The 18,386-nt window shown below is 43.8% G+C and overlaps 1 protein-coding gene across 1 annotated transcript; it reads left to right on the top strand.

Annotated features, from left to right (window-relative positions):
* Positions 1 to 2,005: 2,005 nt before the first annotated feature.
* On the top strand, positions 2,006 to 17,924 carry TRIL (TLR4 interactor with leucine rich repeats; the record flags this gene model as incomplete). Its single annotated transcript, XM_082846572.1, has 2 exons — positions 2,006 to 4,438; positions 17,828 to 17,924. The coding sequence occupies one exon, from the start codon at positions 2,006 to 2,008 to the stop codon at positions 4,436 to 4,438; it is 2,433 nt and encodes an 810-aa protein (XP_082702698.1). The 3' UTR covers positions 17,828 to 17,924.
* Between the last annotated feature and the right edge of the window lie 462 nt (positions 17,925 to 18,386).

Raw genomic sequence — 18,386 nt, 5'->3', positions numbered from 1 at the left:
ATACTTGGTTCCCCAATTTCATCCTTTATTAGAAATCTCAAAACAAATCACAAGCAAACTTGCTCTGTGCACTGCGCTCTGAATGGACATTTCACTACCTACCTACCTACCTTCCATTCTCCAGCCCCATCTCCCTGGACCCAAGGTCCCTGCTCATCCATAAGTGTTCACTGACTATGCTGCCAACGGTCTCATTTTTCTTTAAATTCACTTGCCTATATGAATCGTTGAAGGAGGCAATTAATCTCCATTGAACATTGGAATTATTCAAAACCATTTGCATCTCAGCAGCTTTCTCATACTACAGCCTTACACTGTTATTTGACCTTTCCTGTCTTGCCCTCCCCACTAGATTGTCGGCCTCCTGAGGTGAGGATATGTCTCTCTCCTTTAATTTTCCACACAGTAGGTCCTTAAAATTACATTTTCTGAACACCCTGGGATGAGGGTAGGGGGTAGCTTGCAGGAACAGACAGTAATTAACAGCTCTTCCTTGCCCATTCTCCTTCTCAGCTGGGGCTGCCCTGAATGGAGCCATTAATAAATGCTCCACTCCCTATTGATAGTAAGTGTTAAGACTCCCCCAAGTAAACCAGGTCTGAAAAATTGTGGGCAAAATTTTTGAAGATCACCACAAGTCCAGGCATAAAGGGGGAGGGCCCAGCAGGTAGCAGTTACCAGAGGGTCTGTGAAGGTTATTATATATACATGCACACGTGCAGAGCCTGCCCCAAGGGCTCTAAGACTGGAGGAGGATTAATGGGACTAAATCACCTAAATCTGACAGACTTTCACGGTGGCAGAACCAGTTCTGAGCTTTCTCCATGCTCTTGCCTACAGCAGGGCCAAGCAACTACTCAGTTTAGATCCCTAAGAAGGGGCGGAGCCTCTCCTTGGCTATTGGCCACCAGTACAACGATGTCAAAAACCCAAGCACGCAACAGCCGGGATGTCTTGATTTAGCCTCTTCTGACAGTAGCCCACCGACAGCTCTTGGCAGCCAGCCTTGTTGCTGCCCGAAACTTCCCGTAGAACGCTGGCAGGTTCCGTGCTGCCCCAACTTCTTGCAGGGGGCCACCTGGAAGAGCAAGTGTCTTAAAAACTAATAAAACGACTCGCGATCCCATTGCTTCGAAGCGACTGGTGTGCTCGTCTAAAATAAAAAGGTTTCTGTCTGCAAATCCCGTTTGCTCGCCCGGTAATCCACCCCCGCCCCCAGCCCGGCGTGTCCGACTCGTACAGCTGTTTTTAATCCCTACTTTTCTCACTTGGCGTCCCGGGCTCCGGTTGACCAGACGCGGAGCCACTTAGTGTTTCCTCCTCCCCCTACCGGGGTCTGTCCTCCCTCCGCCATCTCCTTCCCCCCACCCCCCCGCCTGCATCCCCGGGGGGCAGAGTGTGGGAAGAACGAATTTCCGCCCGGTTTGCTCGCCACTCGCAGACTTGGCTCCCCTTCCGGACGCAGCCTGCACACCCCCGGCTCCTCCCGGGGCTGTTCCACCCAGGCCGCGCTACCGGTCCCGGACTGGGAGTGAGGAGGCGCGGGCTGCGGGGGCCGAGCCTCCCCGGCGCAGCAGCCAAGCCGCGCCCGGAGGAGCTCTTGGAAGGGCTCCCGTCTGCAGCTGGGGAATCCGCTGGCGGGGAGAATCCGTGCCAGGGAATCCAGCTCTCCGGACTCAAGCTGCAAACAAAAAGCTCAGGTCTTGCTCCCTCCCTCCACGGCCCCCCCGCCCCCGACGCGCACCCGGAGAAAGTTCTGCAAAAATGCAACAAGTAGCACCCGGAGCTCGCGGAGCGCCCTGCGCCGCCTGACTTGGCCAGGCAAAGCCCGCCTGCAGAGACCCGGGCCAGCCACCGGACAAAGGGCGGAGGAGGGGCTGGACGGCGCTGCTAAGTCCGAAAGAGGCCATTTAGCGACTCTGGCCAGGCCAAGGGGAATGCGGAGGAGACACAGAGCCGGCGGGCCAAGAGGACGATCGGGCCGCAGAACGCAGGGCGGGCGGCGATGGAGGCTGCCCGCGCCTTGCGCTTCCTGCTCGTGGTGTGCGGCTGCCTTGCGCTCCCGCCGCGGGCCCAGCCGGTGTGTCCGGAGCGCTGCGACTGCCAGCACCCCCAGCACCTCCTGTGCACCAACAGGGGGCTCCGCGCCGTGCCCAAGACCAGCTCGCTGCCGAGCCCGCAGGACGTGCTCACCTACAGCCTCGGCGGCAACTTCATAACCAACATCACGGCCTTCGACTTCCACCGCCTGGGGCAGCTCAGACGGCTGGACCTGCAGTACAACCAGATCCGTTCTCTGCACCCCAAGACCTTCGAGAAGCTCTCGCGGCTGGAGGAGCTCTACCTGGGCAACAACCTCCTGCAGGCGCTCGCCCCGGGCACGCTGGCGCCGCTGCGCAAGCTGCGCATCCTCTACGCCAACGGGAACGAGATCAGCCGCCTCAGCCGAGGCTCCTTCGAGGGACTGGAGAGCCTGGTCAAGCTGCGGCTGGACGGGAACGCCCTGGGGGCGCTGCCGGACGCCGTCTTTGCCCCCTTGGGTAACTTGCTCTACCTACATCTGGAGTCCAACCGGATCCGTTTTCTGGGCAAGAACGCCTTCGCCCATCTGGGGAAGCTGCGCTTCCTCAACCTCTCTGCCAACGAGCTGCAGCCCTCCCTACGCCACGCGGCCACCTTCGCACCGCTGCGCTCTCTCTCCACCCTCATCCTCTCGGCCAACAGCCTGCAGCACCTCGGGCCGCGCGTCTTCCAGCACCTGCCGCGCCTTGGCCTACTCTCGCTCAGGGGCAACCAGCTCACGCACCTCGCGCCCGAGGCTTTTTGGGGGTTGGAGGCCTTGCGCGAGCTGCGCCTGGAGGGCAATCGGCTGAGCCAGCTGCCCGTGGCGCTGCTGGAGCCTCTGCACAGCCTGGAGGCGCTGGACCTGAGCGGCAATGAGCTGTCCGCTCTGCACCCCACTATCTTTGGCCACCTGGGCCGGCTGCGCGAGCTCAGCTTGCGCGACAATGCGCTCAGTGCCCTCTCCGGGGACATCTTCGCCTCCAGCCCAGCCCTCTATCGGTTGGATCTAGACGGCAACGGCTGGACCTGCGACTGCCGGCTGAGGGACCTGAAGCGCTGGATGGGTGACTGGCACTCGCAGGGCCGGCTCCTCACCGTCTTCGTGCAGTGTCGCCACCCTCCGGCCCTGCGGGGCAAGTACCTGGATTACCTGGATGACCAGCAACTGCAGAACGGGTCTTGCACAGATCCCTCACCTTCGGTTTCCCCGACTGCCGAGAGCAAGCGGCATGCCCTACCCACAGCCCCGGGGGAGGAGGTGGCGCCCCCTGCAGGTGCCCTCGCGGAGGAGCCGCCGCTGCAGCCACAGCCACAGCAAAGGGGTCGGTTTCTGCCAGGGGTGACCTGGGATGGGGCCGCCAGGGAGCTTTTGAGTAACCGCAGCGCCCTAAGGCTGAGCCGGCGGGGCCCGGGCCTCCAGCAGCCGAGCTCCAACGCCGCTGCTGCCGCGGGCCCGGCGCCACACCCCCTGGACCTCCTCGAGAAGCCTGAGCGGGGACGTCCGACTCCGTCGGATCCAGCCCACACGGAGCCCACCCCGACGGCCACGCCGGGCTCTGCGCCAGCCGGCGACCCCTGGCAGCGCGCGGCGAAGCAGCACCTGGCTGCGCAGCAGCAGGAGAGCACCGCCCAGTCCGACGGCGGGGTCGGCCTGCCGCCGCTGGTATCCGACCCGTGTGACTTCAACAAGTTCATCCTGTGCAACCTGACCGTGGAAGCAGTGGGCGCCAACAGCGCCGCGGTGCGCTGGGCGGTGCGCGAGCACCGCAGTCCCCGGACGCTGGGCGGCGCGCGCTTCCGCCTACTCTTCGACCGCTTTGGCCAGCAGCCTAAATTCCACCGCTTCGTCTACCTGCCTGAGCGCAGCGACTCGGCCACGCTTCGCGAGCTGCGGGCAGACACCCCCTACCTGGTGTGCGTGGAGGGCGTGCTAGGCGGCCGGGTCTGCCCGGTGGCTCCCCGGGACCACTGCGCGGGACTGGTCACCCTGCCGGAGCCTGGGAGCCAGAGCAGCGTCGACTACCAACTGCTGACCTTGGCCCTGCTGGCCGTCAACGCACTGCTGGTACTCCTGGCCTTGGCGGCCTGGGCGTCGCGCTGGCTGCGTAGGAAGCTGCGGGCCAGGCGGAAGGGCGGGGCCCCCGTCCACGTTCGCCACATGTACTCTACCCGACGGCCCCTGCGCTCCATGGGCACCGGCGTGTCTGCCGACTTCTCTGGCTTCCAGTCGCACCGGCCGCGCACCACCGTGTGCGCACTCAGCGAGGCGGACCTCATCGAGTTCCCGTGCGACCGCTTCATGGACAGCGGGGGCGGCGGCGCGGGCGGCAGCCTGAGGCGGGAGGACCATCTCCTGCAGCGATTTGCCGACTAGGTAGATCCGGGCCTCCAGGGGTGTGGAGACCATCTCACTGGCCTTGAGGAGGGGAGCCACCTCTACCGCGGGCCCCCGCAGCCCCCCTCAGGGGAAGATCTCATTTTATCCGACCTCGTTTCCCCCTTTTGTGCGCTTGCCAGAGAGGCCAAAGGGGACAGATGGCTAATTCTGCACCACCTTCCAATCCCAGTGCTCACTTGTGAAGTAAATGGATGGTATTGGTGGTCAAGAGCAAGAGTAGGGGACAAATGGATGGTGGGGTCCAGAGGTAGGAGGCCTTCTTAACGTGCAGACATTGGTGCAGCTATGAGAGTGGATGTTTTTGGGGGGGGGGGTTTGGCATTGTAATGCAGTAGGCTGGCCCCCTTTGGGATAGAAAAGGGTGCTCCTTGCTCCCTACGTGACCAGAAAGAGATTTGGATGCATGCTTTTTTTGTTTGTTCAGTGTCAAACAGAGGAGTTTTGTTTCTATTTAAGGAAAAAAAGAACTTATTACCATTACAAAGGAGGCTTGGCAACTGACTCCCCTGGCCTGGTGGTCTCGCCAAGAAGGGCGATGCTGTAAACAGGTGGTAAAGTTTAACACTCGCAGAGGAACTCTTTGTTGGTTGATAGCACATTCAGGAAAACTTAATGTTTAAATAATTAGAGACGCTATTTTTCTTTTTCAACAATGTGAAGAGCTCTAACATTTAACACACTGACCAATAAACTCAAGGACTATTTTAGTTGAGCCGGGCAGTTCAACTATTTTCCTTTTAACATTAACACCACAAAAACTTTTGCTGACCTTGGGGTTAACTAAGATTACATAGTTTCTCAGGAGAAGGCTGCATGCAAGACTTCTCTGTCAGGGTTGCTCCTGTGGCTTTTTAATTTTATTTTTTTAAACCTATGTGTGGAAAAGGAAATGTCAATGCCAGACTCGATAGAAGAATGTAACGTGTACATAACCGATGACCCCATAGGGAATGGGAGTGTTCTAGTTCACTTACCACATCTCTGACAACCTGTCCAGATTGGAATAAATGTGATGTGGTACCTCTCACGTTTTCATCAGTGACACACAGTCGACTGTGCCCTACTTCTCTTGAGTTGCACAGTTAAGTGATCAAGGTAATTTCCTAATAGGAAGTGAGCAAAAGGTGACTTGCAATTGATAGTATAATGTTTGATCATGTTATTGTCTTTATATGAAAGAGTAGAGGGGGAAAATGTGAAAAAATGTACATCGGTGGTTGTATGTTTCTACTAAAACCAGAAGGTTATGAGTACTTAAACCTCACTGTGAAATAATTATGTATTTTGCAAATGAATCCCTCCATTACCCAGTGTTTTTTTTCCATGTTATTAAATCTTATCTTTTAGTTAATAATTGCAGTATTTCTTTTAAATGTTTTTGTTTTAAACTTAGGGTTAGGCTCCTTTATTTGTTCAGTTGTTTTCAGCTGTTTGGGATACTTTCATTCCCTGATATTTATGAAGTAGATGTTTATCACTAAATGTAGTGCTTTGGTTTACATTAATAATTTTGTGTGTGGTCAAAAAACGCAGTCACTTGGAAGATGTACAGGATGGTTGTATTCACCGTGGTTGTAGATTCATTGGCAGTGGGGTGCCGGGGAGGCCACTGCAAAGGTGCTAAGGCTAACAGTGAATCTTCTGTTTAGGGCCTTAAGCCCCCGAGGGTCCTGAAGACTCAGGGAATCTATCATAGTCCAGGGATCCTTCAACCCCATTCCACTCCTTTTATGTTTGGCCTCCACTGAGCCAGGCCTGCCGTCGTCCCAACAGCTGAGTCGGGACACAGGGATTTAAATGAGCTGATCTTTGTTTATGTTCAGATGAGTAAATGTCCAGACCACTTAAAGTACAGCTGTTTTTCTGGCAGTCTTATCTGTGGGGTCCAAACTTAATAAACCACAGGAAATAGGCTGTTATTCTTAGTTTGCTGCCAGGGCTTGCTTCAGATTCCAAGCGTATTGGTACTTGGGAGAAGTGTAGTTGTTTGCTCTTATTGCAACCTTTTGGTTATCTTGCACCTTTTGTGCTCCTAGCTTTTTCATTCAGAGAGCAATTGCATTTCTTAGCTCTTGCTTTTACACAGTAGTGTAATAAAGTGAGTCCCATTGAAAGTCTGAACAAGACCTCTGGTTCTTCCCACCACCTACCCTTTCAACTGCAAAAATCACTGAAAATGCTTAATGCCTAAATCCATGTAAAAACACTTTCACTGGAAAGTCTTTCAGTGGGAAATGAATAAATGTTATACATTGTTATGTTCAGTTATGTCAATAAACCCACTTACTAATGGAGATGTTTTCTTGTTGGAGTTTCCAATATTTTATACCCTTCGTAATGGTACACTGCATTTTTCTACAGCAGTTTTCATCAAAGAAAATGAAACATAAGCTGGAAGTCTTTCCTCTTTCACTCTTTTAATTTCCATTTCCACAGTAGAGTGTGGACTTAATTTTTAAGAAATGCTGTGTGACCTTCTAGCCAAAGAAACAATGAGATGACTCTAAAAGCAGGTGGTCAGCTGTGGTGTGAAAATGCTGTTAAAACACCAGTGACAGCAAAATGATGGGTCTCAGCAGGATTCAGCTGTTAAAAGGACACTGAATTAGAAGTCAAGCCCTTTGACTCTCATGGTCAATGAGAAGGAATTACCTTGAACTGGAGGCCATCTTTGCCATTACGAAGTACATGAAAACTAAAACTCCTAAAGAAAAAAAGAATAAACTTTGTAAGAGGTAGGAGTGTTCAGTTAAAGAGCCATTGACACAGTCTGGAATGTGTTGGGGTCCTCGGCTCAGCCAGTAAGATTATTGCTTTCATGAGGGCAGATCATTTTGTGATGCTGCCAGGTAATAATTAGCGTGTGATCAGACCACCTTCACTGATTTGCCAAACACCTGGTTTTCACCAGAAGTACAGTAACATGGGTAGCTACTGTATATTAAGAAACTATTACAATAGACGCTGGATTACCTGGTGTTTGTACTTAACCACTCCCCCCTTTGCCTCTGAGAGTTGGGGATAAGTGATAATGAAGCATTCTCACGTCAGAAATGTATTCAAACTTCCAGACCATGACCCGGGATGAAGACAGATTCCTACCCAGCCTCATATCTTCATCATCTCAGAGAATTATAACATCACTAAAGTTCAGAATGATTTTAAAGTGGTGAAAGAATTTTAAGTCGTCTGAGATTGCATTCTTTCCATTTACTTAATCTCTTTGTGCCTTAGCTTCTGCAGCAGTAAAATGGGAATCCTGGGTCCTGACTCCATAGTGCAATTTTAAGGAATAAATGGGTAAAAAGTGTTAGCACCAGTTACAGGGCAAGTTTTCAATAAATATTAGATGTATTATTGGTAGCATGACAGTTGTATGACACATTTTAGAAGTTTCACGGACAAGGCATTCTGCCCTAACCAATTAGAAGATTCATGTAATGAGATTAAGGTGCCGCTCCCTTCCCCTTGTTTTGTTTAATTGAGGCTCTTCTGTAATTTGGTGTGGAAGGATAGCTCTTGAAATACTTTCTCATTACTTAAAAAAAGGAAGTGAATATGCTACTACTTGAGCAAACTTTCCTATGTTTAGTAAACTGTTGGCGTAAGTTAATTCATCCTTTAGATAGGAACTAAGGCTGCGTAAATGGTCTTGCTTACATAGGGCCCCTCTTCCTGTTAATTTAGTGATAACATTTCCAAGTGTCCTTTTACTCTTAGTTTACTCAGAAGGATACTTTGCACACACAAGTGCTTTTTTCCTAGGGATTTCAGGTCACTTCGTCCTTCTCTATCATGTGGCAAATAGTGTTCTTTTCATTTTGCGTGGGAGACTGAAGTATTTGGAGATTATACTTCCTTATATTGACTACTGAAATAATTAGGAAAAAATGTAGCTTCCTGAAACCTGGTTGCTTTAACTTGAGGCAGACTACCAAAATATCCCATTACATATGTTTGAGAGATTTTAAGCTCCAGGCAGTGTGATTCCGTATGGACACAGAAACGTGGCTTTGTAATTTGGCTGTGAACTGGCATCGGACACTAGAGAAATAAATTGTCATGTGCCAACATTGCAAGCAACAGCATCTCCTGGCTGTGTAACTTCATAACATTTCTTTCAAACTCACCAAAGTTTTATAAATGCTAGCTCTGTGCCATAGTTAATGCTGAGACAGGCAGCACTGTTGTATGTTTAGACCAGCTGTAGCCAAGTAGCAGTTATTCACCTTTCCCAGTTACAGTTTTTGATGAAGTAATGCTTACCCTACAGCTGACTGTATACTTAACTCTTAGTATATGTACACTGTAGCATGTGCAGACATACTTTTAATGGTGACCACCCTCTTATTTCCTTTCTTTCTCAATTGTGTCTTTCTAAGGATTTTTATTTTAGGAAATTAAACCGAGTGCAAATAATAACAAACACCCATATTAGCACCACTCAGTGACAGTTAACATTTTGCAATGTTTGTGTTCAGCCTTAATAAATGTCTTTATTGACAAAAACCCCTGATTTCCTTCCCCACGCTCTGTCTTCTAAAGTGACTACCACTGTGAGTTGGATATGTGTCCCTCTAACAGGCAGTTCTCCTTATTCACAGAAGTTATGTTGTATAAGGTCACAGCAAGCATTGCATTAGCAAATACTGAGCCATTGCTCCCACGAGAAGTTCAGGGTTAGGTTCCTGTGAGCCTCTGGTCACAACATTTTCATCAACCTATCAATATATACCCTTATTTTATGTGTGTTTCTGTTTAAAGACACCTTATTTAATATATATAATTAACTTATTAACATTGAACTCATGCCCAACAGCACCATAACTTGTGCCTGAAGGAAGTGTATCTAACTTGTGTGTTTTCCCCCTAAGACACGTCACAGCCTTTCTGCACTTAGGGACATTAGCCTGCACTTCTGCACTGTACTTGGGAGCCCTTTTAAACAGCAAAATTGCCAACAAAAAGCAGGAAAATGCAAAAAATGTGGCACTAAGAAGATTCCCTTCTTCTTATGGCTAATATTCCATTGTGTGTGTATATATATATATATATATATATATATATATATATATATACACCACATCTTCTTTATCCATTAATCTGTTGATGGAGACTTAGGTTGTTTCCATATCTTGGCTACTGTAAATAATGCTGCCATGAATATTGGGGGTGCAGGTATCTTTTCAAGTTAGTGTTTTTGTTTTCTTTGAATAAATACCCAGAAGTGGGTAGCCGGATCATATAGTAGTTTTATTTTTAGCAATCTTTTGTCTTTTAAATGGTAACCACATCATGTGGTTGTATTGTTGATGATGGTGGCTTTGGGTGTGTGTGTTGAGGCTGGAAGTGGGAAGGGTTTCTTTTAAAACAATTTTAGTTTGATATTTTCTGGTTATTCTCTCTGAAGTGTTTTGCTCCCTTGCTACATGTGCAGAATCTCTATATTTCTTCTTTAGGACTGCTTATCATACATTTAAACTGTACCTATTTGTGTGTCTTTTCTTACCTTTGCACACTTACTACTTCCCCAATTCTCAGGAAGGGCTCCACAAAGAAAAAAGGGCTAAGTACATCCCTGGGCTAAGTATATCCCTGACCCCACCTGCTCTGGAACTACTTTTCAGAAGGTGTTGACCTCTGCTTCCCATCTCTTTTGAAAGACTTTCTGACACTCTTTGTGCCAAGGAAAAGGGTGACTTGCTCTGAGAAGAATATAGTTTGCTTCTTGGAAGATCTCATTTATGTGCTCTTCGTGCTTTCACACACCTTGTTTGGTTGTATGCTTTTTCTATTTCTATTGTGATTGCTGGACACACACACACACACACACACACACCAATTTCTGTTTATTTTTGCCTTGTGCTTAATTCTGTTTAGGCTGTTCTTTCTTATACCTTGTTGGTGTCACTTATTATAACCATAGTACAATTATCAAGATCAGAAAAATTAACGCTCATAAAATGCTATTGTCAAATCTACATTCCATATTCAAAATTTGTCAGTTGTCATAATAATGCCCTTCTTAGCTATTATCCCCTTGGATCAGTGTAGAATCATGCATTGCATTTCGTTGTCATGTTATTCTCTCTTTTTTTCTTTCTTTCCCTCTCTTTCCATTTTTCAATTTTGTTTTCTTTTTTTTAAAGTAAGGTTTATTGAGGTATAATTTACGTAGAGTTCAATTTACCCTTTTTGAGTACAGTTCCATTCGTTTTCACAAATGCATACAGTCACGTAGCTACCACCCCGATCAAGATATAAAGCATTTCCATCAACACAAAAAGTTCCTTTTTAGTCAATCCCCTTCCCCCTGACTCCAGCCATGGGCAATTACAGATTTGATTTCTGTCCCTATAGTTTTGCCTGTTCTATAATTGCATATATATGCAATCATACAGTATGTTGCATTTTGTGTCTGCCTTTTCCCCTCATCATAATGCTTTAAGATACATCCATTTTATTGTGTGAATCAGAAGTTCATTCCTTACCGCTGCTGAGTAGTATTCCATTGTGTGGATGTACCACACTTTGTTTATCTATTTGCCAATTAACGGATATTTGAGTTGTTTTCATTTGGTGCTGTTATGAACAAAGCAGCTAAAACGTTTGCATACAAGTCTTGGTATGGAAATGTGTTTCATTTCTCTTTAGTAGATTCTAGGAGTGGGATTGCTAGGATGTTTGGTAAGTGTGTGTTTAACTTTATAAGAAAATGCCAAACTGTTTTCCAAAGTTGCTCTCTGCCATTTTGCATTCCCACCAGCAATGTATGAAATTTCACGTTGTTTTACACACTTGTCAGCACTTGGTTTTTCCCTGTTTCAATAAAGCCGTTCTATTAGGTGTGTAGTATTCTTTTATTTGGTTTAATTTGTATTTCCCTAATGACTAATGATATTGAGAATCTTTTCATGTAAGTATTTGCCACTTGTGTATCTTTGGGGAAGTGTTTGTTCAGATCTTTTGTTTTTTATTGGGTTCTTTGTATTCTTATGAGGTTATAAGAATATGTGTTTTGGATACAAGTCCCTTGTCAAATATATGTTATGCAAATATTTTCTCCCAGTCTGTGGTTTACCTTTTCATTTTCCTAGTGGTGTTTTTCTTTACATTTAGGACTATAATCCATTTCAAATTGATTTTTATATGGTGTGAGGTATGAATCCAGCAAAGTTAACTTTTTTTTTTTTTTTTTTTGGTGGTAGGCGGGCCTCTTACTGTTGGGGCCTCTCCCGTTGCGGAGCACAGGCTCCGGACGCGCAGGCTCAGCGGCCATGGCTCACGGGCCCAGCCGCTCCGCGGCACGTGGGATCCTCCCGGACCGGGGCACGAACCCGTTTCCCCTGCATCGGCAGGCGGACTCTCAACCACCGCGCCACCAGGGAAGCCCATAACTTTTTTTTTTTTGGCATAGGTATATCTACTGGTCCAGCAACTTTTGTTGAAGAAACAATACTTTCTCTATTGAAAAATCTCTGCAACTTTGTTGAAAACAATCTGTTGGCCCTACGTGTGGTTCTGTTTCTTGACACTCTATTCTGATCCATTGATCTATATGTCTGTCTTTGTGCCAATACCAAATTTTCTCGAAATCAAGTTGTGTGAATCATCCAAATTTTCTCCTTTATCAAAGTTGATTTTGGCTGTTTAGCTTTTTAAATTTTCCATAAAAATTTTAGAATCAGCTTGTTATTGCAACCAAAAAAAGTTAAAAAGCCTGGTGGGATTTTGATTTGGATTGCCTTAAATTTATAGATCAGCTGGTGATAATTGACATCTTAATACTGACTCTTGACCTGTGAATACAGTATATCTCTCAATTCAGTTTGTTCTTTTAAATTTCTCTAACAAATGTTTTATAATTTCAGCCTGCAAACCTTGCACCTATAGTCAGCTCTATCTCTAAGTATTTCACATTCTTGATACTGTAAATGATACTTTTTAAAAACTTCAATTCCCAGGTGTCCATTTCTAGCATATAGAAATCAAATTGGTTTTTAGGGCTTCCCTGGTGGCGCAGTGGTTGAGAGTCCGCCTGCCGATGCAGGGGACATGGGTTCGTGCCCCGATCCGGGAAGATGCCACATGCCGCGGAGCAGCTGGGCCCGTGAGCCATGGCCGCTGAGCCTGCGCGTCCGGAGCCTGTGCTCTGCAACGGGAGAGGCCCCAACAGTGAGAGGCCCGCGTACCGAAAAAAAAAAAAGAAACAGCAACCCAATGTTGAATAGAGGTGGTGAGATAAGGTTTTCTTGACTCATTGCTAATCTTAGGGAGAAAACAGTCAATCATTGACATTAAGTATGATGTCAGCTCAAGATTTTATATATTAACAGATTCCCTTTATCAGAATGAGGAAGTTAGTTTGCTGAGTTTTTATCATGAAAGTATGTTGAGTTTTGTCAGTTGCTTTTTCTCCATTATTGAAATGATCATATTATTTTCCTTTTTAGTTTGTGGATATGGTGAATTAACATTGATTATATTTGAGCTGAACCAATCACAAATTTCTAGGACGAATCCCACTTAGTCATGATATGTTATCATTTTTATGTATTGCTAGTTTCAACTTCTCCATGTTTTGTGAAGAAGAATTTTTTCATTTATGTTCATAATGAGTATTTGTTTCTAGTTTTCTTTTCTTGTAATGTCTGTGTCTGGTTTTGGTGCCAGAGCAATGCTAGCTCCATAAAGTGAGCACTGTTTCTTCCATTTCTATTTTCTGAAAGAGCTTGTGTAGAATATGCATTATTTCTTCCTTAAATGTTGGTGGTTCACTTCTTTGCCTGAAGTTTTCTTTATGGGAAAGTTTTTAACTACGAATTAAATGTCTTAAATAGATATAGGACTCTTCAGATTATCTAATATTATTGAATAAGCTTTGGTCATTTATGTCTTTCAAGGAATTTGCCCATCTCATCAAAGTTATCAAATTTATTGGCATAAAGCTGTTTAGACTATTATTCGTTTAATATCAGTAGAATCTATAGTGATGCCCCCTATTTCATTTTGGATATTGGAAATTTGTGTCTTCTCCTTTTCGGTTTGGCTAAAGGTTTGTCAATTTTACTGATCTTTACAAAGAGTCAGCTTTTGATGTCATTGACTATTGTTTTTCAGTTTTATTGATTTATGCTCTTATCATCATCATCATTCTCAACTTTCTCCTTGCTTTGTATCTCTTCTTTTTCTAGTTGCTTAATGTAAAGACTTTAGATCATTGTGACCTTTTTTGTTCTACTAATATAGTCATTTAGTACTATAAAGGCTATCAGTTTCCCTACAAATTTTGTTATGTTGTATTTCAATTTTGATTCAACTGAAAATATTTTCTGATTTCCATTATGGCTTCTCCTGAGAAGTGTGTTGTTTGATTTCCAAATATTTGGAGATCTTCCAGATATCATTCTGTTGTTGATTTCTAATTTGATTCCTTTGTGGTCAGAGATTTCAATTCTTTTACACTTGTCGAAATTTGTTTTATGGCCCAGAATATTTTCTATATTGATAAACGTTCCATGTGCACATGAAAAGAATATATATTCTGCTATTTTATGTAAAGTATCTAATAAATGTAAAGTAAATACGGCTGGTTGATAGTATTGTTCAGCTCTTCTATTTCGTTGCTGATTTCTTTTGTCTATCTGCTCTATTACTGAGAAGGAAATGTTGAAGTCTCCAATATAATGTGGATTTATCTGTTCCTTTCAGTTATCTCAATTGTTTTTGTGTATTTTGAAGCTCTATTTTGGATTGTTTTATCTTATTATCTAACAAACCCTTTGCATTATGTAATGTCTCTCTTTATCCTTGCTAAAAATATAGCCAATTCAGTTTTCTTTGGGGGAAATTATATATATGTTTATATAAAATAATATATGTACTTATATATAACATTATATGTTTTATAATACATACATATATTCTTATTTAAAAAAATCATTTCTGGTACTCTATAATTATGAGAGTAAGTCCCAGTTTCCTTCTACCTGAAGAACTTCCTTTAACATTTCTTGTAGTTCTGTTGGCAATGAATTATCTTGTCTTTTGTTTTCAGAAAATGTCTTTATTTTCTGAGATATTTCTTTGGGGGTGTAGAGATTTCTTCACTGACTTTTTTTTCTTTCAGTACTTTAGAAATGTTTCTCTGTTGTCTTCTAGCTTGCTTAGCTTTTGGCAAGGGGTCTGCTCTAATTACATCGGTTTCTCTATATAATGTCTGTCTTTGTTCTAGCTGCATTCAAGATTTTTCTCTTTAAGTTGTCTTTCAGCAGTGTGCTTGTGATGTGTCCATGTGTTTTAAACATTGTTCAAACTGCTTAGGTGTCTGAGCTTCTTGCATCTGTGGTTGTCTTTCAGTAGTTTTAGGAAATTCTTAGCCATTTGAAATAGTTTTTCAAATATTTCTTCTGCTCTGGTTTCCTTCTCTCTTTTACCTGGAAATCTAATTACATGTATGTTAGACCACTTGTTATTGTGCTATGTACCTCTTGGATATTCTGTACTCCTTTTTCTTTTACATGTTTAAAATCTTTGTAATTCAGTTTAGATAATCTCTATTGGCCTATCCTTAAGTTTACTAATCTTTTTCCAACTGGTTCTAGTCTGCTAATTAGCCCTTCAAGGAATTACTCATCCCTGATACCTTTTTATTTCCCTAGCATTTTCTTTGGTTTCTTTTTTTTTTTTAATAAATGCTTTTTAAAATTCATGTATGTATGTATGTATTTTTGTCTGCACTGGGTCTTCATTGCTGCACACGGGCTTTCTCTAGTTGCGGCGAGTGGGGCTACTCTTCACTGTGGTGTGCAGACTTCTCATTGCGGTGGCTTCTCTTGTTGCGGAGCACGGGCTCTAGGGCATGCGGGCTTCAGTAGTTGTGGCACATGGGCTTAGTTGCTCCATGGCATGTGGGATCTTCCCGGACCAGGGCTCGAACCCGTGTCTCCTGCATTGGCAGGAGGATTCTTAACCACTGTGCCACCAGGGAAGCCCTGGTTTCTTTTTAAAAATGTTCCTCTCTGTTGAAATTCCATATCTGTTCATTTGTGTCGTGTAACTTTCCACTAGATCTTTTAATATGTTAATTCTTAGTTGTAGTAAAGTCTCTGTCTAATAGTTTCAACATCTAGGCATCTGAGTCTAGTTTTATTGATTGCTTTATATTTAAGCAATAGGCTGTTTTATCATGCTTTCTTCTTCTGAGCTTTATAAGTCTTATAAATGAATGCTAGACATCATGTCAGAAGAATATGCAAGACGGAGACAAATAGTATTTATGCCCAGAAGTGGATACAACTCTTCTTCTGTTAGGCTATACCAGTGAAGAATTGAATCAACTAAGTCAGTATTTGAGCTGAGTTTGGATTTTCTTGTTGCTATTAGTGCACCACAGACTTCAAATTTATTCAGTCATATGCAGATTTATTTGTCAAACAGCATGTTTAACCTTGATTTTTTAAATTGTTTATTTTCAGAAGCATTTATTATGTGTAGTAAATAAGAAATTTCCTTGATTTGACAGACTGTGTTTTTGGAGATTTTATACACCTGGATGTTTTTAAGTTAAGTTTGTGTAATAATTTATGTTAATATAATGCAAATTAGCACCCAGGAATATGTTTTATTTTTACTTAACTCTTAACCCCCCAACGTTATATAAAACATGGAGACTCCTTTCCAAATAAGATTAATGTGAGATTTCTTTTGAAATGAACAGCTCTATGAATTGGATTACATGCAGGTAGCATCGGAAAGAGTTCAAGTGAAGGAGAGTGAAGAGTTGTGTACTTTTTAAAGCCCTATGTTTGGGGCTTTCAGTGTCAACTTGAGAACATCATCAATCATGGTATCATGAATTCTCAATTAGACATTTTACTATATACTTCATTTGCCTAGGAAGAAGGCCTGTCTTGTAAAAGCCAGTGCCTTTCTATTATTCACATTGAACTCTAAACAAATACTTAACCTGAAACCAAACTGATGGAGAAGGAACACAAAGAATTATATACAGTAGGATTCTTGTTTAGTGGAATAATCCACAGATGCCCCACTCCTGGCAAGGATTGTGCAAACCTGATACTGTGTAATAATCACCAGATCTCAAAATTTTAGATAGACAAAGAATAGCTCATTGTCACAGAGAAAATAAAAAAACTTAGTTTTAATATTGCCTATTATTAACTGACAACGTGAAATATCTTACAGAAGGGAGATGCTCTATTCGAGATTTTTATCTTTGTTTTTTTTTTACATTGCCACAGCTTTTTTTATTTAGTAAATTTTCACAATATTTTTCTTCCAAAGTGCTACACAGTAACAGCAACTAGGCAAGATCCAAAAGGCACTTAGTCTTCCGTCTTCAGTTATTTTCACTGAGCTCTTTTCTAAGAGCTAACTCCAGTATCCAGCAGCTGTCTGGTTTAAGATGCAATGCACTCTCCATTTTTTGCCTTCCAGACTCTCCTGTCTAAATCTTTTTTTTTTTTGACATCTTTATTGGAGTATAGTCGCTTTACAATGGTGTGTTAGTTTCTGCCTTATAACAAAGTGAATCAGCTATACATATACATATATCCCCATATCCCCTCCCTCTTGCATCTCCCTCCCACCCTCCCTATCCCACCCCTCTAGGTGGTCACAAAGCACCAAGCTGATCTCCCTGTGCTATATGGTTTTATATCTGTACTATTTCCTGTATGTAAAGACTTAAAGTGAGTGTTGCATAAAGCGAGTGTGTAAGACTCAAGTATTGACTATTTGGGGACAGAGAGCGTTTAGTTTTGTTTCAGGCACTATTTTAAGAGCTTTCCCTACACTGATTCATTCAGTCCTCACAGTAACTCTCTGAGGTAGGTACCATTACTATCCTCACGTTAGAGATGAAGAGATGGCGGCACAGAGAAGTTATACGTTCAGACCAAGATCCCTGAGTGGGGAGGTGTTTGAGTCTCGATTGGAAGCCAGGCTGGCTCGAGTCCTGGCTGTCAATCCTGACGCTCTGGGGCCTTGCATGCACACAGGACAACTGATAAAACATCAGGGGATTGTTCTCAAGGTTCACTGCAAACGTTTCTTTTCTTCCGTAATACAACACTTTAAAAATCATCTGTAAGTAGTTTGGCCTTTATTTATGCCTCTTTTTCTTAATCTGTACTCTACGTCAAGGACAATACCCAGAGTTACATTATTCATCTGTAAATATTTAATGAGAGACAGGTAGTCCATCTCACAGCCACAAACGCTTCCTTCTGTCTTGACATGGGTGGGTCACTGTCTTATGCTGTGAGGTTAGTTCTTTCCACTGGTTTGTGAGCTCCCTTAGGACAAAAATCCCATCTTGCATTTCTCTTTGTGTCTCCACAGAGCCTGGCGAGCTTAAAGTAGAGTTCCTGGATACCTGCGTATTAACGAGTGCTGCAAGGCAGCTATTCAACCTTTCCCACTGAGACACACATGCCAGACTGTTCACGTAAGTCATATACACTCGGTGTATCAGGGCAAGTCATTTAATAGCTGTAATTCCATCCAAATGTCCATTTACATAGCAATGGTTGAAAACTGATGGGTGCTCTAAGATGGTATATTTGACTCAGGGTACCATATGATTCTACTTTTTCTACCTTTAATATAGGAGCATAGTTCTCAAGCAGTGAACATTTGGGAAATTTAACATACATTTCTTCCCTTTGTGTACTATGTACAGATTTCATGTTGCTTAGAATAAATCTGGAATTGTGTCTTATTTATGTTGGTATTCCTATCATCTAATATGGTGCATTTCACATAGTAGTTTCTCAATAAAAGCTGGTGGATTTTTTTTTTTTTTTTAATTTTAAGCATTAGTCCTATTAGAAGAGAGTTAGGCTAGGAGGAGTTTTCCATCGAAGATCTTTTGGATCTACTGAAGCCTGAGTTTTTGCTG

The sequence above is a fragment of the Leucopleurus acutus genome (genome assembly GCF_964270905.1).
Source record: "Leucopleurus acutus genome assembly, chromosome: 9".
Taxonomy (NCBI): domain Eukaryota; kingdom Metazoa; phylum Chordata; class Mammalia; order Artiodactyla; family Delphinidae; genus Leucopleurus; species Leucopleurus acutus.
This window is presented reverse-complemented; position numbering and strand designations above follow the sequence as displayed.